At 40.5% G+C, this 26135-nt stretch overlaps 1 protein-coding gene across 4 annotated transcripts in view; it reads left to right on the top strand.

Moving 5' to 3' along the window:
- FMNL2 (formin like 2) overlaps positions 1 to 25819 on the top strand; it is a 281915-nt gene extending 256096 nt beyond the window's left edge. Inside the window, exons 16-27 of one of the 4 annotated variants that reach the window (XM_006260422.4) lie at positions 5128 to 5252; positions 6198 to 6400; positions 9334 to 9568; positions 10779 to 10847; positions 11017 to 11097; positions 11985 to 12114; positions 14633 to 14796; positions 15946 to 16047; positions 16513 to 16611; positions 18009 to 18132; positions 21325 to 21371; positions 23633 to 25819. In XM_006260422.4, coding sequence (XP_006260484.1) covers positions 5128 to 5252; positions 6198 to 6400; positions 9334 to 9568; positions 10779 to 10847; positions 11017 to 11097; positions 11985 to 12114; positions 14633 to 14796; positions 15946 to 16047; positions 16513 to 16611; positions 18009 to 18132; positions 21325 to 21371; positions 23633 to 23671 — 1418 coding nt within the window. In that variant the 3' untranslated portion in view covers positions 23672 to 25819. Of the gene's footprint in view, positions 1 to 5127; positions 5253 to 6197; positions 6401 to 9333; positions 9569 to 10778; positions 10848 to 11016; positions 11098 to 11984; positions 12115 to 14632; positions 14797 to 15945; positions 16048 to 16512; positions 16612 to 18008; positions 18133 to 19708; positions 19837 to 21324; positions 21419 to 23632 lie in introns of all 4 variants that reach the window. The other 3 variants (XM_014599550.3, XM_014599549.3, XM_006260421.4) reach the window with 3 other exon arrangements.
- The last annotated feature ends 316 nt before the right edge of the window (positions 25820 to 26135 follow it).

The raw sequence follows: 26135 nt of genomic DNA, 5'->3' as shown, positions 1-26135 counted from the left end.
CTTCTTTTCACCTTCCTTTTCCTGAAATGGGTCCAACATTCAAATTCAAGGAGCGTGTTTGGCAGAGGAGGGGATTTTGATTTCAGGATCTGGAAGCTTGTCACAGTGTCAGCTTGTCTTCCTGGCTGACCTCTTCTCCATCCTTTCTTGACTGTTGTCATTTGTCATGGACCTTCCTGTAAATCTGGTGCTCAGTCAGACTGTTCTCCATTATGGCATATTTTCTTGGAACAATTAATATACTTTTCTTTGAGTCAAAAGTGATTGAGAGGAATACACATCATGCTGCAAAGTAGCCCATTAAAATCCATTCAGTTCTCTGAACCAGGCTCATTAATGAGAAGAAAAGATTACACCCAGGTCCTTTGCAATTCTCAGGCATTCAGCGCCAATTCCTGTTATAAGGTTGGGAGATTTTCATGATTGGATTTAAAATGCTTTTTTGATTAAGAATGCTGGGTTCGAATCCTGGAGCAGTTGCTGAGTATGTGGAACCGCAGAAAGCTAAACAGCTAAGTCATTTTCTACCTGTCCCAATAGCTAGGATTTACTTACAGCATTTGCATGTGAGTAAATAAACTGAGTGCTGATGTGGCTGGGTGGCCTGTCAATCTGCATGTCCTGTTAAGGAAAATAACATGCAGTGGATTTAGACAGCCCCTAAAATGGACACTGGTGCCATCCGTCATATGATTTAATGCTCATTCCACTTGAATCTGCAGTAACCTGACCTGTAAAGTAGGCAGCTATCTGCTACCATATCATTCCCTCTTTCCCTTTGTATTCTAATGTGACATAATATTTCCATTGGTAAAATATCCTTAGTGGATCCTTACCCCTTGTGTATAAAGGAAATGGCAAGATCCAGCAGCAGAGCCTCAAACACAGCAGCTTACAATAATGTTTTTGCAGCATTTTTGGGCCAACCTAGGAAAATGATCTTTTCACTAATATATGCACATAAGGGAATAACTGAGAAGATTCTGATGTCTCCAGAACAGGGAACATTTCTCCCTGTGACTGTGTTAACATAATGTATTAGGATAATACATAATACATAATGTATTAGGATTTTAGGAAGTGATTAATTTTACTATGCTAACCATCACTATTTTTTTTCTTTATTCTTTCTGCTTCCGGGTAAGACGGGCCAATCAAGCTTTTCTGTAGGTTCCTTCTTGCTGCTAAGTATTTATTTCCCTTTCCCCTTTGTCATTTTGTGCTGTGTGGCCATTTCTTTTGATGTGTTGTTTTCATATTGAGCATGCTTCATTTTTCCTTTGTTTTTAAATTCTGAGCTGCTTGTTAATTGGCTGAAAATATCAGGATGGTGTAAACCATGTTTGAAACAGATGTGAAGATTGAGTAGCATGAACCATTAGCTAACTTTGTGGATGTTGTCAACTAGAATTGTTCTCAGCACCAAGGTCCCAGTTCAGCAAAGCATGTAAGCAGGTCCTTAACTCCCATTGACTTCATTTGAATTTTGGTCATTAACTTAAATGACAGTGCAATTGCATTCCTGCAATTAAGCACAGATTTTTGCAGAATGGGGTTGGAATTAAATCCTGTGCACGGGTGATGAGCTGAATTGGGACCAGCTACTACAAAGTTTATCTGTGGAGTTTATTCCCACTTGGGACCTATTGTCAGTGGCACTGTGCTTGCTGGCTTCAATATGTGAGAGATCAAGGCCCTAGTGTGTATGCATGATTGTTGTTTACATTGATGGCATTTATTCCTCAAGGAAAGAATAAAATCCCTATTTAAACATTTTTCTGTACATCTCTTAGTATAGTTGCTCTTAGAACTGGGCAAGGAGCTTATGATTAATATTTTCTGTTCTTAATTTGCAAAGAAGCAGATTATAATTTAGCCAGTATTTTGATTGACTTGTTATTATGAATTCTTCATTGAGTAATTCTTATTTGTGCACAAGCATTTCATTTGATTTATTAGTCAGACTCAATTAGCTACCTTTGATTTATGCACAGATCACCTAATGTGTTTTTGCTTTCTGATTGGATAAATATAACACCTGTATTCAGATTCCTTGTGTGAATACATACATTAGATATTTGATACTGTGAAGGTTCCCAGTATTATGAAAAATTAATAGTTTCAGCAAATATTTTTGTCAGTTATTTGTTCATTTAAAATGTGCCTAAAAAGTGAACACAAAAAGGGCATGGACACAAAGTGGATTGTTGTGAAAAATCGTACGAGAGGCAATGATTTGATTAAGAGAAAAGTTTTCAGCATTTGCCCAGCTCTAATGCAGGAGAGAAGAGTCTTTTGGGGGAAACAGTGCATGGAAAAGTACTGAAGGGAGGCAAATCACTTCTTTGGGATTTCATACCTGCTCCTTGGGGGGGTTGGGATGAAGTCTACCACACATATATAGCATTGCACCATTGGCAGGGTACATTATGGTCTGAGTGGAGATGGGGAGGCACTTCTTTCTTGGAAGAAGAGGTGGGTTCAGAACAAACGTTGGTATATGAAGTTTGCACAAGTTTGGATCTGGACCAGAATTTTATGGCTTGAACCCACCTATTTGTGGAAGTATTGGGTGCTGCCTACAGCTGGAAGCCTTGTGGACCAATGTTGCTACATTATCCGCATGCCTTTGTTGTGATTGACTAGACAAAAGTCTTACAGTGTGAATGTTTGTTTTTTTTCCTGCACTGGGGAAAGGAGCAGCAAGGCTTCTCTCTCTCTGACTATTTCTACTCTTGACATCACAGCAGATTTTGAAATAATTTAACCACATTAATGGAGAAATCTTCCTTTTACAATGTTCTAGTAACTGCCAGGACCACTAAATGTACATAAATTTCAGGCACAATTCAAAGTTCTTTGTCACTTAGGAGCACTGGTGCATTTCTAATTTTGGGGCATTGTCTTCTCTTAAACTACTCTGGGTACTCTCTTTAAAACCAGTTTCCTTAGATGCCTGAGATCTCCAGTGATGGAAGCTCCACAAATTTCCTCGGCAGCTTATTCCATTGTCTGATGTTCTTAGGTTTAAAGATTTTCCCAGCAATTCATCTGCATTTTTCCCACATCCAGCTTTAGATCATTTTGCTAGTTGTTTTTCTCTGCTCATTGGCTAAAAGAGAGTTAGTCTCCATCCCCAAGTGGTGTCCATTCAAAATTATTTTGAGACTTAGTGGTGCTGCACAATCAGGAAAGTAAAAACCATTTACTATCCTAGTATGTAATTATACTAAAAATACAAACAAGCTCAGGCTGGAGTGAAACATCAGATTCTTTTCACCCCAGGCAATAGAAGTCTCTTTTCTTGTAACTGTCTTAAAAGGGCTTCTCTTTTTGTTATCATGGCATTGATCGAATCTATTCAGGGAAGAGAGACCCAATTCTGGATAAATCCTCAGCCACAGCCATCTCCCTCACTTTAATCAGGAGGAGGAAAGTGTTAAGCTAGGACCACTAGGTGTAAAAGGAATTGTCATAGCGCTGCTGCCTTGATGTCCGCTTCAGGGGTGGAACCAGAGACAGTGCAGTGGCACCATCATGCAATTCTTTCAGTCTGTGCTGCAGGAGCAGTAGGTGGTGACATTGTTTTTTAGTGCCCCCTCCTCCTCCATTTCCCTTCTATGGCATACCGCATCCTCTCCCATTTCTTCGTCCACCACCCACAACTGCTTCTATCCCTGTGGTCCCTGCGGTCCCAGGGGCAGGGGGGCTCCCCAACCACTCCCACCTTGGTGTTCTGTGGAGCACCAGGCCAGCCAGGGGGAACAGCAGTAGCAGATGGTGGGTTCCTTCTCCTTGCTTGGTCCCCCCAGGTGTTCCCTGCTATCCTGGGAGCAGGCATGGTATAGAGAACTTGCCTGCTGCTGCTGTCTCCTGCTGAGTCTAGCTCTCCATGCAGCCTGTCTGGAGAAGGGCAGGAGTGGCTCTGGAGCCTCTCCCGTCCCTCCTGCCCCTGAGGCAGTGGGAACGAAGGGGACAGTGGCAGCAGCCGGTGGGAGAGGGGGGCATGTCTCTGAGCACAGGGGAAGAAAGGGGTATGCCTGACCAGCATGGGAGGGGAGAGAGCTGGGAGCAGAGAGTGAAGCCACTCGTGCAGGATAGGGGGCTGCTCCCTAATCCCCCTTTTAAAAATCCTGGATCTATCAGGGTCAGCTTTATCTGTATCTGAAGCACTACTGTTAAAAGTTTGGTGTTGTATCTGAAGCACTACTGTTAAAAGTTTGGTGTTTGGGAGTGAGTAGTATAATCTAGCAGCAACCCAGTACTTGAAGGTATTGATTCACTCAGCACCCATTAATAACAACAGGTTGCCCTATATGATCTGGTCCCAAGGTAAGTTTGGAAATGCGGCTGCAGAAAAAAGCAAAGGCCATGTACCATTTTATCCACTTTCTGGGGGGGGGTTCAAAATAGCTTTGTTTTTTAAATCGCTTCAGAAATTATTAAGAACACACACTGTTTTGGAGTAACAAAGGTGGTTAACTTTGTTAACCTGAAGTCAGGCAGAAGGTAGAGCAGGGTGGCACCATAGAGTGGTAGTTCTCAGCCGTTTTAGAGTCAAAGCACCTCTTGGAAAATGCCAGCACTCAGCTTTCAATTGTTTTTAGACTGTGGAAAAAAAATAGGATAATTCTTCAGTTGTAAAGAACTCAGGAAGACCACAACAGTCCAGCATGTTTCTAACACTATAGATCCCTATTTGAAATATCTGGATTTATCTTGTGACTCGTGCAAGTGTTTGCCCACCTAATAATGCTAATACTGTGGTTCAGAATCACTGCCTTAGAGATTAACTGGGTCAGAGAGACTTGAGCTTTGGTAGGCAACACCCTGCTACGTCAGATGGAGTAAGGCGACACTTGCTTTATGAAATGAACATTATGAAACGTTCAAAACCTCCAGCTTTGGGAATATTGGACCTAAAGCAGCTGCATGGCTGGAGAAAAATTCCTCCTTGCTCTTTGCCAAGGCAGCATGGTCTTTCCAGGCTTTTTAAAGGGATAATTTAGCTCTTGCCAATTCTTCCCTCAATGTTGATATGCCATCTGTGAAGACTGCTGTCTGGCTTCTCCAGATGTTTTCCAGTTCTCCTAGAATTTGTAATTTCATTCTCTCTGATGTCTTTAGCTGTGAAGATCAAGAAGCCAATCAAGACGAAGTTCCGCATGCCAGTCTTTAATTGGGTAGCTCTTAAACCCAATCAGATTAATGGGACAGTCTTCAATGAAATTGATGATGAAAGGATCTTGGAGGTATGAATACTAAGCACTGTTTGACTTCCCAGCACTGGGAGCAGTTTAGGAGAATGTACATCCATGGATAGATCATTATAAGAAATGTACCTGGAAGTTATGATTTGGGATGTTCGTAGGACCAGTTCCAAGTAATGGAAATGGTTCTCAAACAGTAGATGAGATCCTTAGCTGGTACACAACAGTATAATGCTATTAATATCAACAGAGTTGCACGCTTTTCCCCCAGCTGATGATCTGAGCCAAAATTTTGTAATAGCCAAACTGACTTTAGAAATGTGCACCTTTGCTTGAAACACATGAATCAAGATGGTCATCCTACAGTTTCCCTACATAAAAAAACTAATCTCACTTGTAGTGTTAGAGTGATGTTGTAGTTGTGATGGCCCAGGAATTATGCAAGAGGCAAGGATTGCTTAGTGCAATATCTTTTATTGGACCAACTGTGTAGTTGGGACAGAGATAGACAAAATTTCCACCACGAGACAGTCTTCTTCAGGTCTGATGTCCACTTGTAGTCATTATAGATGGCTGAAAGCTAATGCAGGTGTTGAGCAACCATGTAGTAGTATTTAGCATACAGCCAGTGCATGGTGCTTGTGACAGAGGGGTGCATAATCCTGGAGCTGGGTAAAAACCTGAAAAATTATTGTGGTTATTTTTGGGTCCATATTAGAAAGTTACATGATGCAGGAGCAAACTCTGGCTTCCTTACTACATTCTCCTTTCCCAATACACCGTTCTGTGGTTATGTCACTTAGAGATGATTAATATTATAGTATTTTGGACCACTATTGCAGAAGATAACTTTCTACAAAGGTGAATACAAATATATTGATACTGTGTGGCTGATACTGACATACATTGAGTTTTGAAGCATTCTTATGGAATTCTGGGAAAATATCAGCAGTTTTTTAAATTTGTATGACGTTCTTTCCTTTGTAGGATTTAAATGTGGATGAATTTGAAGAAATATTTAAGACAAAAGCACAAGGGCCAGCTATTGATCTTTCGTCAAGCAAGCAAAAGATCACTCAAAAAGGGTCAAACAAGGTCACGTTACTGGATGCAAATAGGGCCAAAAATCTTGCCATCACTTTAAGAAAAGCTGGAAAGACAGCAGATGAAATATGCAAAGCTATTCATGTGTAAGTAAAAAATTGTCAGTGGAGAAATCGTATATAAGATTTATGCTATCTTTTGCTAAGTGTAAAATTTTGTGAATATAATTCTGTATTGGCAGATAATGTAAAGGGTTTTGCAGTTGGCAATAATCCAAGAGTAAGGTTAGAACCATTCTGAGTCCCTACAAATTACTGGCGTGCTGTTACAAAAATGTGTCAATTTGCAGTTTTAGGTTATGTTATTACTATACAAGGCAATAAAAATTATCAGGGCCCTTCTTTATAAAAACTAGTTAATTTTTTCCAAGGCATGCCATAAGTGGATTAATTTTTTATCTTAGTTATGCAACTACAATTTAAAAGAAATCCTGAAACATTTATATGGTAAATATTAGGAGTAGGTGAATAGTTTAGTTTGCTCCATCATTTTTTAATGTATTCCAACTGTACTGAATGCAATTTAGATGATATTATGTTTATGTAATGCTTATACACGATGCCAAATGCAAATATGATACAGGTGTATACTACAAATCTTAACTGAAGGAATGCAATTTGGGGTCCTGCCTTCTTCAGATCCATCATTTTTCAACATCTTTAGTCTTTGGAACTTATCATATGTAATTACTTGCCTGTCAAAGCCAACATTTTTTTCATGATCAAATACTGATGTGTCTGATATTATTACATTTTCCTGTATAAGTCTAGAAAGAATTAGTATTTCTGGCCACAATGAGCATCTAAAAATTGTTAAATGATGACACTTCAAATGGAGGTTTGGATCATCAGATGTACATAGTGTTTCACCAAGTTAGAAGAGTGAACCAAACATAATCTAGGAGGCTCTAGAGCAGGGGTAGGGCAATTCTTTGGTCCTGGGGGCCACATGGGGAGTTTTGATGAGTTGTTGCGGGCTGCGTCGACACCCCACCGCCACCACCACAACTCACTGGAGTGGTGCAGCAGGAGGAGGAGCTGCTGCTGGAGGCGAAGGGAGCTGCAGATGCACTAGGAGCAGCCCCTCCAGTAAGCTGTGTGCACTGGCCAGTGGACTGGAGCACAGCGCAGGCTGCCCCAGGTGGGGCTCAGCCCCACGTGGTGTGCTGCAGGGGCTGCCGTGGGCCGGATTCAATTAGTTGGTGGGCTGGATCCAGCCCTTGAGCTGTATTTTACCCACCCCTACTCTAGAGCAGTGGTTTCTCAATTTTTTTTCTACTGGCACCCATTTGCAAAGGTTCACGGCCTGTCCTGACCCACACCCCCTGGCCTTGCCGGTGGTGCATGACCCACAGTCCCCCTGGGGCATGCTGGTGTCCCTCACTCCCAACCCACAACTCGCTGCCCCCTTCCTGCTCGGGCCATTGTGCAGTGGCTGCAGTGGCTCTGGCTCATATGGGCAGCAGCAGAGTGAGTCCAGCCCTGGCATGGACAGGAGGGAGGAGGAGGGAGGCCTGTGGCAGCCTCCACCCTGGGCTGGGGCTGCCGTGCCACGGCAGGCAGCCTGGTCACAGCCCTTCTCGCCCCAGAGCAGTGTCTCCCGGCCGCTCCGCCCTCACGAACACCCAGCCCAGCCTCGCAGCTCTCCCCCTTCCCTTTCCCCTGCTGGTAGGGGCAGGTGCCTTCCTGCCGCCATTCTGCCCTGCCGTAGTCTTAGTGCTTTCCCAGGATCAGCATTTCTCAACCCATGGCTTGTGACCCTCTGAAATCTTCTTGTGATCCACTTTTGGGTCACGACCCATGGGTTGAGAAACACTGCTCTAGAGGCTTCAACAAAAACAGGGGAGGGGGATAGTCATTTACACATGCAGCTTGATTGGCAATTAACTGAATTAACCATTGTCCCAGGGGAACAAGTGTTATTGCAATACTTCACAGGTATTTAAAGCAGGACAATGGGTTTGTGTGTCTGTAGGGTCACAGGAAAAAAGCTTTGTTCCAAGAGAAAATCCTACTGTTTTCTGTGTCTTTTAAATAAGACTAATGGTTCCCCCTCCTCTGATATATTTAGTCAAATCATCTCTATTTTTACCTGATAGTCTTCCCTCATTTAGCCACTAGCAGTTCATCTCCTTTCTCGGCAGCTTTATGTTCTGCTTGGTCATCTTTTTCCTTATTCCCACAGACCTCGCTCTTGCAAGTTTTTGTGCTTGTACATTGGAAAAGCAAGAAAAAAAGCTTACTTTAGATTTCAAGTGAGAATATAGAGACTCAGAAATAAACATCAGGAGGATTGTGAATTACCTGAAGTTGTCTCCTCCTCTGCACCACTCCTTTACATATAAATGTTTGGAATAATGGGCATATCTGGGATAACAGACATGTTTAAGATGACACAAGTGTCAGTATGAACTTCATCAGGCCAGTGATATGATTAGTCACATATTCTGTTCACCTTCACCCCACCCTCCCTAGACTCACTCTTGCTGCTGGTCAGGAATAACATGACAGTCAGAGGATAGCATTCATAAATTGAATTGATAAATGATTTAGTTGATCTCTTCATCACTTGAATCTTGAAGCTCTCTGCACATGTACTTTGCAGAATTGAGGCCCCACAGCCATGCTGAGCTAGAATAAAATTGTGGCCAATGCTTTCCACTTACATAGTGAATGAAGTTAGTTAAAATCAGGTACTCCCAATCTAGCAGAAAGGGAAGGAAGGAAGGAAGGAAGGAAGGAAGGAAGGAAGGAAGGAAGGAAGGAAGGAACGCTTCACGAATTTGCGTGGAAGGAAGGAAGGAAGGAAGGAAGGAAGGAAGGAAGGAAGGAAGGAAGGAAGGAAGGAAGGAAGGAAGGAAGGAAGGAAGGAAGGAAGGAAGGAATAATGGATCCCACCTTTTTGAATAGTGATCCTGGGGGTGGGAAGCAAGATGGATAGGTTTTGCCAAAGCAAAGCCTTCTGTCATCTTAGATAAGTCTCTCTTGTAACACCAACTTTTATGTTTGTCATTATGTAGATTTGACTTGAAGACGTTGCCAGTTGATTTTGTTGAATGCTTGATGCGATTCTTACCCACTGAGAACGAAGTGAAAGTGTTACGGCTCTATGAGCGGGAAAGGAAACCCATTGAGAATCTGTCTGATGAAGATCGGTTCATGATGCAGTTCAGTAAGATAGAGCGGCTAATGCAGAAGATGACTATCATGGCCTTCATAGGCAACTTTGCAGAAAGTATCCAGATGCTGACACCAGTAAGTGAGACAGCTTATAGAACTTAGTATCTGATGAAGTAAGCTGCTGCATACAAAGACTTATGCATCTCTGATCTAGTTAGTGCCTTCTGTACAACTTGCAGTTATCCAGAGGTGAAATTAGAATTGACCTATAAAATGTGCTGAGATTAGGATTTCCTAATAAAAATCCTGAGTCCCCCCCTGTCTTTCCACACTCTATATCACTTTTTAAAAAATATCTAACTTTTTGTGTTTTTTCACCATTGCTCGCCAGCTCTAGTTGCTCAGAAAAAGTTCACTGGAAAATATTTTAAAAGAAAATGAGGGAAAATGTCTTATATTTTTCAGACCAGTCTACTTCTACTGTAGGTTTAAGAATGTGATTACAGTAATCACAGCTGAGGTGGTTAAAATGCTCTTTTCTTGGGCTCTACACACTCATCTGCAACAATTTTCACTAGGTTAGCTCTATGAATTGAACTGATACAAAGTTTAAGTGATATATTTCTAGAGAAGCACTTAACATCCTGATGCCCTTTTTACAGAGCCAGCAGAGACCGTTATAGATAAAAGCTTTGAATAGAAGAAAGGAGAGAAAAGGAATAATCAAAGGGAGCAATTTTTTGCTCTGATTACAATTAAATGTTGTTATTACAATACTGCCAAGTGCTTTAAGTCATGGGTAGGGCCCCAGAATAGATCTCCCATTAGAATGAAATGACCATAGCACAAAACTGACTACAGCATTTGTTTAATGGGCTACATTTTTGTTTTCAGAGACAGTTATCCTAAGGTACACCTGCAGCACGTGTACATAGAACTGTTGTGCTTGCAGAATCCATGGGTGTGTGTATGGATGTAGGTTCAGGTTTATAGATAAAGACATTGGGACACAGGTGATTAAAATAGAAATTGTATTGTTTGAATCATTAGTTGAAATCAAGCAAACATTGTTTCATATTTTTGCTTCTCTGAATGTATTCAATGTAGTACATTTTTCATAATCTCAAAGATCATGGCTTTATAGAGTCATATTTGTAGTTTATTACACCATGTTAAACCTGCAGTGCAGAGCAACTTGAAATCCATAGATGGAGGGAAGGAGAAATTCTGTGTTTAGATATTTCTGAGCAGGACTGAAAACAGAGTTTTCCAGTATTTGACTGTTCAGACATTTATTGTATGGCTAAGTTACATGTACTAACTATACTCTTTTATTTGCCTTTAGCAACTACATGCAATAATAGCTGCATCTGTCTCAATAAAGTCGTCCCAAAAGCTCAAAAAAATACTGGAGGTAAGCATGATTTTATTTCAACAAATGCCTTTAACAGTAAATGTATATTAATAAATAACAGTCCTCGTGTACTGAAATGTACCTGCATTTTTACAATCAAAACTTACCTTCCCAAGTTAACAGTGTCATGCATATGTATTCATATTAACTCTTTCTGTTCCTCTGGTAGATAATCTTGGCCCTTGGTAACTACATGAACAGCAGTAAAAGAGGAGCAGTTTATGGATTTAAACTACAGAGTTTAGATTTGGTAAGGAGCCGGGGGGGGGGGAGCAACCTTGCTAAGACCTATATTTGGGTGGGAGGATGCTTACTACTCTTTTCTTCTTTGCAACCCAGCACACAAAATAGTGTTAGTGGCAGTTTTGCAATAGACTGTACGTGCTGTTGTGTTAACTGCTGACTTTCAGCTAGCCTGCCCTTCTGGGTACGTGGGATCTAAAAATGGAATAAAGATGGAAAGTATACAGGAGCTCGGGGGGGTTGGGGAGATGCGGGTTTGAATGCCTTGGATCAGTGATGACCAACCTTTTGCCCCCAAGGGCCTGATCTGGCACATGAGGTCAGAGCCCGAATTGGTGTAGGACCAGATTAGGCCCACAGCCCTAGCCCCTCATGCCAGATCATTCCTGTGGCCCTGGCCCTGTGCACAGGGTCATATCATCTGACCTTCAAGGCTTGGAAATCTGGCAGCAGAGAAGTCAGGGCAGCATTATTTGCCACCACTCCCCACCACCAAATTTCCAGACCCATGAGGAGCCCTGAAGACCTCATGGCATGATTCCATGGGCCGGACCTCACCCGTTTTGAGCACCGTAGCCTTGGGCTGCTAAAGCCTAGCAGGCTCATCTGAACTCCAGCTCACAGCTTGAGACAATTATTGTGCTGCTTAACAGATGCTTAAGACTGTGACAACAGGTCAAGATGAGTGTGCTTGGCTGGAGCTAGTGGAGAAAAAGTCACACAGCATGCAGTAGTCTGACTTTAGCTAGTCTCTCATCTTTCCAGAGAACTATAGGCAATTCTAGTCAGCTTTTAAAACAATGGGAGAAAGATAGCTCAGTATCGATTCAGTCAACTACTAATTTATGATTTGGCCCTTATTACATCTTAATCCAACGCTTCTTTTGCTTCCAGCTATTAGAAACAAAGTCAACAGACAGAAAACAAACATTGTTGCACTATATATCCAATGTTGTGAAAGAGAAGTATCAACATGTATCCCTCTTTTACAATGAACTTCATTATGTGGAGAAAGCAGCTGCAGGTACTGTAACCAACATACTAATAGGGGAACATGAACTGGGTTCTGCCATCTATTGCCATTCTATCTCAGGAACCGTCTAAAGGAAGATAAGCAGTTTATTTTGTATGGAAATTAGCCTTGTGATAAAGCCACTCTGTAAGATGCATAGTAGCTGGTACCGGAAGAAGGTTGGATAAATAAGAACGTGTGCCTAGATTCCTGCAAAAAACAAACAAACCAACCAAAAACAACTCTTCTAATAAATGGTGTCTATTTTTCTTTTTGTTTTGTCATACCTCCTGTGTGCCCCTGCCATGGGCGAGGACTCCAGCGTGTTAGGCACTGTACAGACACAGAGCACAAAGGCTAGCTTTGCCGCAAAGAGCTTATTGTCCAAGTAGTTTGCAGTGGAAGTTGAATCTTCTCATAAAAAAAAAATACACTAGACCACATGGACTGACTCAGTGACAGTTTAAATTAGAATAGTTACATAGTTAAAATAATACAAAGGTAAAAGACTGCAGATGGAAATCAGTATCAGCATTACAAGCACATTTAGTAAGTGTGTGTTAGCTCTCCACAATGGTGTCTCATGCTTTCATCGGGTCCTTGAGGTTTGCCATCACAAAAACGAGACAGCTATTAAGGACTAAGAAATGTCATTAGACACCATTTTGTAAGGATTGTAAGTTAAAGGCGCTTGCAGGTGAATGGAAGAAAATGAAGAGAGTGGCACCAGATGAAGACTCTTTGTATAATAACTGTTTCTAAATCAGTGATTGTTGATCAGACTTTTGCAGTTCTTAGTTGCTAGACCACTTTTGTGTTAAAAAAAATACAGTCGATACAAATGCTGCATATGAAATTATTAAACATCTCTTTGGTCTGGTCTTAAAGATATTAAACATATCTTTGGTGGACAATATTTGTTTTGCATCCTTCCCTTTTATTTGAATAGCTGTCACAGGATTGGCATCAGAAATACAGTTGATGAATATAGTGTACAGGTTTCCCTCGCTTTATGTGGGTTCTGTATGTGCAAGGTTTGCTCTTATGCAATGACCCTTTTTATACCAAAATTTTGTTATATGCAAGGTAAATTCACTCTTATGTGATCGGTGTGGTGGAAGCCTGCAGTCAGTTACTTTGTGCGGTGCATTGTGGGAGTGATGCACACCAAAATATAGGTTTTTGTGTGAATCTGTGCTCCTCGCTTGTTGTCTGTAACACGTGTTTCTGTGGTTGCCATCCCTTTATGGCTTCTAAGTGTCCTGCTAGCTTATCTCCAACCCTCTCCCTGATCCATCAATAAACTCTTCACACCAACTAAACATTCACCACCACCCTGTGCTTGTGTGTATTGTCTGCTGTTGGTGAGTACCAAAATTGTCTTGTAAAAGCGGTTCATATGGGTCTGGGGGTCAGTGCAGTCAAGGTCTTGGAACATATCCCTATTTGTAAAATGGGTTCCCTTTATGCGATTTGAGTTATTCGCCATTTGCATGTACAGAATAAAGCAAGGGAAACCTGTAATCAATTTTGCAAATATTCCTTCACATTTTCAGGTTGATTGTATTTGCACCAGTCTGAGTTTGATAAAATGTAAAAAATGAATGTGTTTAAGGAAGCTGTAACTATGAGTGGCTATTTCAGTAATTCAGAAAAAAAACTTTTTTTAAAAATAAACTTTCATGATGTCAGTTTTTAAATAGCTGATTTTCTCAGTTTCTTACACTTATGGTAAGACCTTCATTTGTAAGCTAGAGCCCACTTTAGCCCTCAGTAGACTCAAGGAAGCTGGATTCTTTAACTGCATTGGTGGGTACATTGTGTGTTGTGTACTTATCAAGCACTACAGATGAGACAGCCCTAGGCAAGAATGTCTGACTGTTGGACATTTCTGTTACAAACCATCACTGCAGCAACACATTAGTGAATTCTGTGTCTAAGACGCATGACTATGTTGATGAAGAATTTTGTGCAGGTTCCATGTTACTTAATATTTATGAATAGTTACCATGTGTGCAAACCTGTTCTGTGGCCTGATTCTTACTGATCTTCTCATTTGGAAGTTAGAGTGTAAGCAGACATGTCTCCACATGTGCATTTAATGCGCATCAGCCCAATTTTAAGGCACATTAAGGGCCTGTGTCTACATGTGCGTACCCTTAATGCAACTTAAAAATGGCAATCATAGGCTATTTGAGCCGAAACTTGATACCTGCGTAAAGCAGGTATTAGATATACGCGCGAACAGTTAAATCACATAAGCAAATTTGTAGACGCACTAAAGTGAACTAACATGGTGTGTGTCCGTTGACTTGGGACTAACATTAGTCCCAAGATGGTCCTCACACCCGTGTTAATACACATTAGAATGTGCACCTGTGGACACGTGCCTAAATTGCCTTAATGTACATTAGTTTCATGCACATTAATTTTAGATGTATCTAAAAGCATGTGTAGACATGCCTAGCATGTAGCAGATTGTTGTTACTCTTACTGCACTGGTAAGTTAGCATTTTTGTTTGCATCTTAGTGTCACTTGAAAATGTCCTGCTGGATGTAAAGGAACTCCAGAGAGGCCTGGAACTGACCAAGCGAGAATACACTATGCATGACCACAATACTATGCTGAAGGAATTTATTCAAAACAATGAAGGAAAACTAAAGAAACTGCAAGATGATGCAAAAATAGCACAGGTATTTTTTTAATCACAATTCTTCCCAAAGTGATTTAGAGACCAAGCAGGAAGAAGCTGAACCAGAAGTATTTCTCTTTGTTCAATGTGATTTAGTCTTCAGCAAGCAGTGGCATAGATGAAGAGGTTCAGGATCAGCAGAGTTCTTGGTTAGTTAGGCCAGGTATAGACATTACCACTTTTACTGGCATCAGTGATCAGAAACCTATCTATATCCCTAACAGAACTAAAATTCAGCACACAGACTGATTTAATGGTGGTGAAACCCAGTCTAAGATTTGTCGTATCTTGCCCCCTGGCCTCCCCCAGCTAATTTGTGTTCTGTTCACTACTGATCTAAACTGCACTGCTACTGTTATTTTGGAGATCCCAAAAGATTAGCCAGAATGTTGTTATTCAGGTGAAAAAAACAGGAGTAAAATTAGTTTGACCAACAAATTAGCAGATCAAAACAAAACTGTAGTATCACTGAACCATTAAAATTGGAGATGGGGAAAAAACTTGTTCTGTCCCACTGCCTGTGCTGGATGGATAGCATCATTTCTTGTATTGTATAGTCTTCTTTTGAACTTTCAAAACGAGGGGCTCGCACTACTTCTCTTGGGAGAAGATTCCACAGCCTCTCACATCACGTTGTTAAGAACTTTTCTGTATTCTCTCTCAGACCTGGGTCACCAACTCTCTACCTCTAGAATCATCCAGTCACCAAGCTCTGAATATTGACTTGTATTACTTAATTCCTTAGAAATACATCCCTCCAGGATACCGATCACTTTGTCACTCTTCTCCACACACTTTGATTATACCCAGGTCCCTCTTCTCAGACAGACCTTTCAAACTAGCTCATTGAGGTACGCATCCCAAACAGTCTCCCTTTTGCAGACAAATATGACTCACGAATTTATGAATTAGAGGTGCAAATATGAGTGCTTTTGCCAAACACATGCCTGTGTAGGCAAAGCAGGCTGGGAAGAGTGTGATGATCCGTCATATTAGTTGCATCCACACTTAGTTTTGCAGATACAAAAATGTAGGCAGGAACAGATTCCACACAGAAGAAGAGAGGCTGACCATGTCCCCCTTATGACATACATGGGCAGTGAGTTCATTTTGTAATCTGTAGAGCTCAGTAAAAATGTGCTTCTTACAGGATGCCTTTGATGATGCTGTGAAATATTTTGGGGAGAATCCCAAGACAACCCCCCCATCAGTCTTCTTTCCAGTCTTTGTCCGATTTGTAAAAGCCTACAAGGTAAGCAGAAATAATTTTGCTTCTCTGCTTTGACTATGACAGGGAGAGCTGGTGGCTTACAGAACACCTTATAGCTCCCCCAGCTTCAATGGAAAGGTACAAAATGAGAGAACAGTGACCCATGAAAGAGCACAGCACAGCAGGGTTGTGAAATAATAAAACCAGCATAGAGCATATAGTTGTTTTAGGATTTTACAAAACAAACGGCCATTTTCTTAAGACTGTCTAAGACACTGAACCAAACTTTGGAACCAATATTTCTCAGAAAGGTCTTGACATGGGAGTATATACACCTTTAATATTAGAGCTTGCTAAATGCCTACACAGTACCCTTTCTCTGCTTTAATGCACATAACTTGAGCATGAATTTCTGAATTTTTAACTCATTTTTGTGATAAGAGGAGGTTATTCGTGTGTAGTAGTTTGTTGCTAAAACATGGGATTTTTGGTCCTTATAATGAACAGCAAGCAGAAGAGGAGAATGAGCTGAGAAAAAAGCAAGAACAGGCTTTAATGGAAAAACTTCTGGAGCAAGAAGCATTGATGGAGCAACAGGACCAAAAGGTATGACACAGGACTTTGTGTTAATGTTACTGGAATATTTTGTTTCCAAGGTAAGGAACAATTCTCTGTCCCCTAGAGGGGTTTGATAGCAAATGGAGGTAAAAAGGCCCTATAACAGTGGATCTCAACCTTCTTAAGACTCGAGGCACCCCTTGACATACTCGAGGCACTCCTCAGAAAATACCAGCTCTTAGTTTTCACTTGTTTTTTAACTACAGAAGGATAATAGAGCAATTCTTCTGTTGCAAAGGTCTCAGAAAGATCACAACGGTTAGAATATTTTAACGCTATGAATTCCTATGTGAAATCTCTGGGTTTATCTTGTGGACCTGACAGTGTTGACATTGTACTGCGCCCTGCAGCACCCTTGAAAGGAAGGATCTCAAGGCACCCCAGGGTGCTGTGGCACCCTGGTTGAGAATCACTGCTCTATAAAACAGCCTGGCCTTATGTACATGTCATCTTCTAGCAATTTGTAATTCTTAGCTCAGTGAATGTCATAACTAGTAATCTTGGTATGCTATTCAGAATTTTTCTTTTTATTAAAAAAACCTTGTAAGATACTGCTATTATCTTAGTCAGCTGATGCCAGAACAGAATAGAAATGAAATAGAAAGGAATCGTTCTGCCCCTACCTGCTGTACAAGTTGCAGAGACAGATTAGATTAGAAAGGAAGTATTCTGTCATCTAGCCCTGCAGCAGCTTTATTCCTTAGCTTTAACTTCTAAGGCCTCTTTTTTGTCTATATGTTGAATTTCTCTTGACCCTTCTACGTATAAGCTAGCATGTAAAAGCCTTCCTCCCCTTTTTCCCATTCCAAAACCTATCTCAATAATATTGTAATTGTTCCAGCCAGGGTTTCCATTTTATAGTGAGCTTTCTCCCAGCATGCAATCAAGGAGCTGGGTCTTTACATTTGGCAAGGAGAACCAGCTGTAATCCTAACATAGCCAATTTGTCAGTGGGTGCTGTTGGTAGCATTTGTCAGTGGGTGTTTAGTTCGAGCTGGTAAGTATGCTTCACTCTAGTTCTACAATCCCTTTCTGATTCAACAGGAGCAGGCCCATTATGTCACTTCAGCAGTGCATTACAGGTTTAAAAAAAATGTGCAATTAAATAAATGAGGAGGGAGGAAAATTAAGCAGGGGACAGCAATAGGGTTGGTAGCTTGAAGAACACTTGCAAACTTTGACCTTCATCCTTTGCAAGCAGAGACAAATGATCCTTTCTCTAATTTCTTTGATCTGTAAAATTTGGATTAGTTCTTAAGCAGTTAATGTTTCTAAAACACACAAACTTTAATTTGACTTTTTGAACATTCCAGAAAAGGGGAACTTGGCAAATGGATGCTATTGGCTGTCACTCTTCACTGAACTTTGTTCCCATTTCCTTTCAGTCTCCTTCCCATAAAACAAAGAGACAGCAGCAAGAGCTAATTGCAGAGCTAAGACGACGACAAGTCAAGGATAATAGGCATGTGTATGAGGGGAAAGATGGTGCCATTGAAGATATTATAACAGGTAAAGGAAGTTTGTCTAGGAGGCTGAGTGGCTGTTTCACAAGCACCATCATAATATGGCTGCAAGTAGATTTCATCTTAACTATTGTAAAGCTTTACAAACAGGTATGGCTTACATGTACCTTAGAAAGCTGGTTCTAATGATGTGAATGAACTCACCCTTCTTAGTAGTGTGTAACGAAACCTAGTAACTAGATTTAGCGTGCTCACTTTCAGTGCCCTATGCATTTTCCATAGGCCTAGGTCTCAGACAGGTGAACTTTGTCTCAAGTTTTAGGTTCAGCATGTTGTCATGACACGCTTAGAGCTTGATAAGCTATAGAAAAAATCAGTCTGATGCAGACAGACATTCTCCCCATATATGCATGCCATACAAATCTTTTCTTGCAAATCTTTATCCTGCAAACCAAATGACTGATGTTTAATGTTATTTAAGTGCTTGCTTTTTCATTCAGATGTACTAACCATAATTGCCTTGTGTTTAATGCACAGCTGAGGACAAATCATTTGGTCAGATCTGAATGATTTATAACCCTGAATTGCTATGGTTTTACTTCTTTCTAGTTTGGGCAAACTAAAACTTTGTACTTGCCACAAACCCTAGGTTGTGGGGAGTATTGCATATAGCCAGAGGTGATCAGAACATTGCATGCAAAAAGGTTCCTGCGATTAAAAGAAAAAGATGTCTTCTAAATTCTCTTGTGTTCAAGAGTATCCTTTTAATATATATAGCTGTTCTGATAGTTGAGTTTATTCCATACCCTTGGAGTGGAAGGGACAGAATAATAACAATTTGGTGGTTTTAGAAAACACTTTTTCTATTGCATTGAACCAAAGAAAAGAAGGTATTTGGCCAGGATTTATTTTGCTGGGTTTTATGAATGTTTTTTTTCTTGAGAAAAGAAAGCAGTTTTAGCACTCGAAGAATGAAAGAAATTTAAGGCTTTTCTCCCCTGGCAAGCTGCAGGGTTGTAACTTTCCTGCAGTTTTCAAACCAGGACTTGCTGAGGAGCTGTCTGTGTCCTTTTAGTAAAGACCCGCAATATCATATTTAGACAATTTCAACAGAGTTAAAAATTATCAAAGGCGCTAGAACTCGCCGAGTTGCTCTGCTGTTTTCTTCTGTTACACGCTGTGCTTTGCCAGCCAAAAACAGGTTTTAAATATGCTCAGAGGAATGTCAGATGCACTGATCATTACCAGATAGAAGTATTGTCTTAAATTGATGGTGCCTCTTAGAGCCAGAAAAAAGTTCCAGGTCTGGAATATGCTAACCTGAATGATTTGTAAGCCACCATCATGTGGGACACTCCTCTCTGAATTAGATTGTAATGCTGAACTTTCAAAGCCAATGGCAGCTGTGAAATGTGAACATCTTTTATTTGGAGCCTACTTGAAATTTCTTTGTTCCCACAGAAACCCAGCCTAGCAAATGCTATTGCAATTAAATAACTGATCAGACCATGTAAAACCATCCCAGGATGTCTTTAACAAGGCACTAACATTGTACTAATGCAATAGATCTTTGCTTCTTACTGTGTTCTGTTTGTCTTGTTTGGCTATTATTTTCCATGCAGTGCTGAAGACAGTGCCCTTTACTGCTCGAACCGCCAAGCGTGGCTCTCGGTTTTTCTGCGAACCTGTTCTCACTGAGGAATTCCATTACTAAACTATTACTCTTTCACATCTGATGCTCTTAAAAAAGGTTGCTGTAGGTTTTTGACATTTCTCCGTTTGTATGGATCTCAGCCAGGGCCACATGAATGTTGAATGGATAGTCATATTGTCTGCTGTCTACTTGGAGTTGTATTTTATGTCGTCATCTCATTGCATGTTCTGGTGTTGCAGTAACCTTTTATTTCCTTTCATCAATTCTGTGCATGGCACATGTGATCTCCTATCTCAGAGGCACTATTATCAGCTTGACAAATGCCACAGAACAGCAAGTGGTGGAAGTCACAGCCTGCTGCCAGAGCAAAATCTTGATGGCAGCTTTATTGCAGTACAGATCCATGCAGTTTACGAGAGACTCATTGGGTCAAATAAAGTCATAAAAGTGACTGTTCACTTGGTTTTTCTATATTATCTTTTCTGGGCTCTCAAAATTTCCCGTTTGTGCAGCAGTTTATGTTGTATGTTTGCAATACCTAAGATTGCTATCTGGGAGCAGAATTACAGTGTGTGTGAGCTGACTGGGACTTCTCTGGGTTTTGCTTCCTGGCTTGAAAGTTACTTGTGCTTCTGGGAGGAGCATGCATTTTATTTTTTCAGCCATTTTTAACCAATGCTTGCATGTATATGTCTGCATGTAAGATAAGAAACAAACTGAATAACACTAAATCCTCCTCATTCTGTCACACTCGCTTTTGTTTTTCAGTTCCATGCCAGCTGGATTTAACATGATGGAAATTAACAAGCAAACTAGTCAATTTGTGTGTCCATGGTACATGTGCCTTCAGTGGTCATTTGATGGGTATTGTGGAACACTGGATGTAGGCTTTGGTTTCAGGCCCTAATAATGGCAATGCCATATAGCAGAAAGTCCTAAAATTCATTGGATCATATAGTTCACTGAGAGCCAAATTCACTGTCTGATTCCTGTTTGGTCAGAACCAGCTCCAAATACATTTTATGGACAGACATTTGAATGTGGATTGGGAAACTAAGGGAAACATTGGACTTTGTTCCCAAGTCTCTGTAGCAAGCACTTCCTGATGAAAACCTTGGCATGGAACTGGATAGTCTTTTTCTTGCACCACAAGGTGTGAAAGTGTGCATTTAACACAGCATGCGTCTTAACACTGTTGTCATGGATTAAGAAATCAGTAACTTGTAAAGACAACTGTGTTTCATTTTCTACTTTTGCAGTATGTGTATTTGAGAGCTTCTTAATAAGATTGCAAACTATAATCCGCGCAATAGTTTTTGCTCTTTCAAGTTAATTGCTGTATTATCTTCCTGGAGCCAATCTTCAAAGCAGCTTGGAATTTTGTTAGCAGAGAGACCAGGGTGGCCATCTTGTCCTTCCTTCCTGTTTCTAACCTCCTTTCATAGCCTTGGCCTTACCCTCTTTTCTTGCTCTATTGGCTAACATGCCTGGGAGTTTTGAACGCTGAGTTGAGTTGCTCTTCATTTTCCATCCCATTTTTTACTTAACCATCATTTTTGTGTTTTTGTTTTCTTTTCTGTTTAGCCCTAAAGAAGAATAATATCACTAAATTTCCAAATGTTCACTCGAGGGTAAGGATTTCTTCTAGCACACCGGTGGTGGAGGATACACAGAGCTGGCAAGCATCACTTTTTACTTGGCTTCCTCCTCTCTCTGTATGCCAGACAATTGCTGATTAAATGTGGCTAAATGTAATACTGGTGAAAGTAAAAAACCACAAGCTACACTTGTAATCTGGGAATGTGCCTATGTCTTACAGACATCTATCTCTGCTTTCACATTGCTGTTTATAGTGTGGGTGAGGATGAAAGACATTTCTGCTGTCAGATGTCTAATTGCAGGATCCTCTCCAACCTAATCTATAACGTTCTTGTTCAGAATTAGAGGTGTGACCTTGCAGGGAGTCCAAGAAGCCATATCTGCTGGCTGTCCCCTGGGCCACTGTATAGTTTCCTTGGGTACTCTATTTCTACCTGTGACATAAAAGCCATGGGGAGCTCAGAGCTGCAGAGCTCCTCCAGGAAGGTGGCTTACATACAATAAATTACATCCCGGTACATCTCTACTTCTGATTTTTAATCTCTTCATTTCCTCCTAGGGCCTGCAAACACCAGTGTTACTAAAACTTAGGGGCATGGTAACCCACTTGTGTGGCTTCAGCAAATATGGGGAAAAAGAAGTGGGTTACAGGTTTAAAGTTCTTCTGAGTTGGGTATTTCTCTCTCCCCCAATTACTTCTCTCTTCATCAGTATAGTGGATTTCTAAACTTCTCCCATCATTACTGTTTGGGGAGGGGAGAAACACCATCTCCTCTGTGACAGAGCCCTTCTTGAACTGTCAGCAAAGAGGGCACTACCTCAGCACCCCGATCAGCCAGTGTATAACTTGGAAAAAAGAGATCTAGATGGAAGATAGGTGACAGGTGCTTCATTGCATTTTCTAATTTGTGGAAGAAGACAGAGCCATTAAGTGGATTGTTTAACATTTTTGAGGTATGGTGCCCTCCTTTTTCTCCTCTTCCATGGAGGGAAGTTTGGCCAAGTTTTTTCTAAGACAATTGAGTCCTGTCTCCACGAATGTCTCAACTATTTGCTGGTCCTTCACTCCATTTGATGTCCAGCCTGTTCTGCTCCTCTCCAATCCCAGGCCAGCTACATGGTCATCTAATAGAAGATGGACTAGAAGCTGCACAGATGAGTATGTAGGCAGAAGCGGAATATGACAACTTCTCCCTCTGCTGTATAGAGTTGGGATATACAGGACCTGCCCTTAAATAGGCTCTTTGAGCCATTTTTTTTGGGTGCAAATTCAGATTTGGAGGCTTCAGGTACCCCAGACCAACTGAAATTTATTTGCTGGCAGAAGAAACCAGCCTGTCAGGATTTACAGAGTATGCTCAGTACATCTATTTGTAAGTTTTAAGTTCGTATCTGCATGCAGCAAGAATAGTGACTTGCTAACTGCGTATTTTTCCTTCAACAGTCAAGTTTAGGCCACCTACTATAGAAAAATATGTAAAAGTAGTCCAGATTCCAAATTCTCAGTATTTTTATACTGCACATGCTCACTGTATCCCTGTATCATTCCCAAGAGGCTTACTTTCATAATTGGCAACTAGGAGAGAGTGGGAGCTAAATTTATCCTGACTTCACCAGGAATGGAGAGAGGTAGAGCTGGTCATGCAGAAATGAAGCCCCCACTGTGACTGCATCCAAGTGGAAGGTATTACTAGATCAGAACAGGTTAGCAGCAATGGGACAGAAGAGAACTTTAAATTCTTGAAACACAGTAACTCCAGGGCATTTACCTTTTCTACTATATATCATCTCACCAAAGATAGATGTATATATGACATAAAAACATTCTTGCTTTGGCAAAAACTTAAATCATCATCTTGCTTTGTGTGTGTGTATTTATTCAGCTTCCAACCCTTTTGAGAGAGGGAAAAACATGCTTTATCAGTCGAAATGCAGTGATTGTAGTGTTTATTTATAAAAAACCAAAAAACCAAAATAATTTTGCTAAAACGTTTTCCCTTGATGTTGCCTTTCACAAACTCTTTCCTAGAAAGAGTCATCACCAGTCAGTTGGGGAAGTATTTCAAGCTTGATTCATTTAGACACGAATGCCACCAGTATTACCTTTCTTCTGAATGTCTTATTAATAAAAGGACAAATCAGTATTTGCTCAATTCTGTTCTCAAAGGGTTTTAAAGACCCTTCTATTCTTCCGACACAAGCTGCTTTGATTGGCTTCCAGCAGAACTTTTTTTTGTCTAGACAGAAGTGTACATAGTTGACCCATTTCTGATATGCCATTCCCTTTTTGCAGATCTTAGAAACCAGCCCTACCGACGAGCCGATGCGGTGAGGAGAAGTGTTCGACGACGCTTTGATGATCAGAACTTACGCTCTGTAAATGGTGCTGAAATAACCATGTGAGCTGGAGACCTGCATGTGTAAAGTAGAGGGTGTGCTTGAATGATACTTGTCCACGGGAACTCTATGTGCTACCATTTAATTACAACCTGGAACACAGTCAAAATTACCTTTTAAAGGGCTCAGACATAGAAAATGCATAGGAACGTAAAAGCGATGGGCTCTCCACTCAACCATAGCTAACAAGTGCCTAAAATTGAAGTACCTGCTCAAATTAATCAAAGCAATAGGACTTGATTTGATTGGGTATCTTTGTACACCAATACATTATTCAGTATTTTTAACCAAAATGTAAAATACATGTTGTATTCTCTCTCTCTCTTTTGTTGTTATTGTTGTTACATGCAATGTAGTGGTTGGTCTTCAGTAGCCCTATTTGGTTTCCTGACAGGCTGTAAATAAGTAATACTTGGATGCCATCTGCTGTGGACTCAAGCTTTTAAATGCATTCCTGTGCTGTCTGCTAAGGAATTAACCTTAAGCTTCAGCTGCACTTACTAGCTTTTATATATAAAGGCTTACAGTGTGTAAGAAGGAAACAGTTACAAACAGAACTGTAGCTTTTTTTATCATACAGAGATTCTGCATCAGTGTAAATAGGATGTGAGAACCTGTCATTCGGTGAACATGTGGTTTATATCAAATGAACACCTATTCTTTTTATATGCCAGTGTGCAATGTGGGATGCATCACGAGGGAGGGAGACTTAGAAAATATGAATGCATTGCAAAGTTACATGAAATGAGAATGTTGTATAAGATTTATTCACTATGGTCTTCAGATAGCGGCAGCTTTGGAATAAGTGTATTTATTAATTAGCACTAAGATATTAACATCTCAATAATCAGTATTAGGATTTCTGAGGACCATTGCTGTTCAGTTATTAGCACGGTGAAATAATCTTGTGCCCACTAGAGAGGATTTTAATATTCCATCTATAAGCCTAGTTTGCATCATTTGGCGAAAACAGTAACCCCCTCACTAGGTTTTTCCTTGACAATCGAATTCAGATCACACAATGTAAAGGCACATGCATTCAAATATAGTCAGCTTCCAACTTCTGAGTAGCTGCAGATATGTTGGTTACACTCTAAACTTTAAAATGGAGCTCTATGCATGAAGCGTGGCACCATTACTAGGTTCCCTACTGGTTCAGATCACTCTAGGGCTGTAATGGAATTTTATCTGATCCTGTCGTGGCAGGGCATAAGACCTACTCCAAAGTCGAGAACTGGACTAAAAGTAAACTTGTACTTTCAGAGGAGACGCATTTTGCTTATAGCTTATCTTTCCTGGAAGCATTGCAACACTATGTTAATTGTAAAATTTACTGTATAGTATTTAACCACTGAGTTTCTTTTCTTTTATGTTGTGCTTTATGTGAACCACTGGTGAAGGTCCCCTTTTCCTTGGATAATGTGTAGTTATATGATAATCTGTTTTTAAATGTACAGATATTTTGCTACAAAATTGGTGCAGTTTTTTATGGTTTTTACACTTCTCTAATTCCCACTTTAGCCTCTGGGTAATACTGTAAATATTGTTTAAAAATGCATTGGCCTGTGCTATACAATCTGAATGTTATTTTAACTTATAGTTTTGTTTTGTTTTTATATTTAACTAAATGAACAATTTGGGGCTCAGAGTTACCACATTGACTTCCGCTTACCTAGTTACCAAACTTTTACATTAAAACTGCCACCTGTTCTCACTTACAGCTATGTGTACTTGACATGCTAAAGAGAACATGCCAAGATTGCCTCTTTCTTCACTGACAGTGACAGAAGTTTTCAAATCTGTACAAGAAACAATCAATTTGGCAAAGTGATTCAAGAAGTTATTAGTCAAATGGTCAAAAGCATTTTCTCAAAATGTAAGCTCGAAAGGATCTTGTAACTTAACTCTTGACAGCAAATAATGTTACCAGACAGAAGGACTGTAATGCTGGCATGTTCTCTTTAATGTTTTTCTAGTAATAGATCTGCTTCCTAGCAATATTAGAAGTGTTTTATAAAAGCAGTTCATGTTACTTTTCTGGTCTGTTCCTGGCATATGATCAAATAAACTATTTACACTACTACATGGTAATCCATGATTCTTTCTTAGGTTTGTTTATGCTGAGCCGTGAATGAACTTTCCAGAGCTTGTTAACACTAATGGATCACAGGGGGTGATGAAGCAATTTACAACTTCCCAAAAATAAAGCACAGGCGTCTGCCATAAACTACCACTTTTTTCAATGTGAACTTCTCCATTTCAAGATTCCAATTTTTGTTCTGAGAAACACTGCAGACCCTGCTTCCCCCAATCTCCGTCCAACCAGTACTTATACCACAAGTGGAATATGCCCCTACTGCACCTACTGTTGGATGCTGGCAGTACTGCCAGGATTATCA

Source organism: Alligator mississippiensis, chromosome 4 (genome assembly GCF_030867095.1).
Source record: "Alligator mississippiensis isolate rAllMis1 chromosome 4, rAllMis1, whole genome shotgun sequence".
Lineage (NCBI taxonomy): Eukaryota > Metazoa > Chordata > Crocodylia > Alligatoridae > Alligator > Alligator mississippiensis.
Note: the sequence above shows the minus strand (reverse complement) of the source record. Positions and strands in the feature narration are given on the sequence as shown.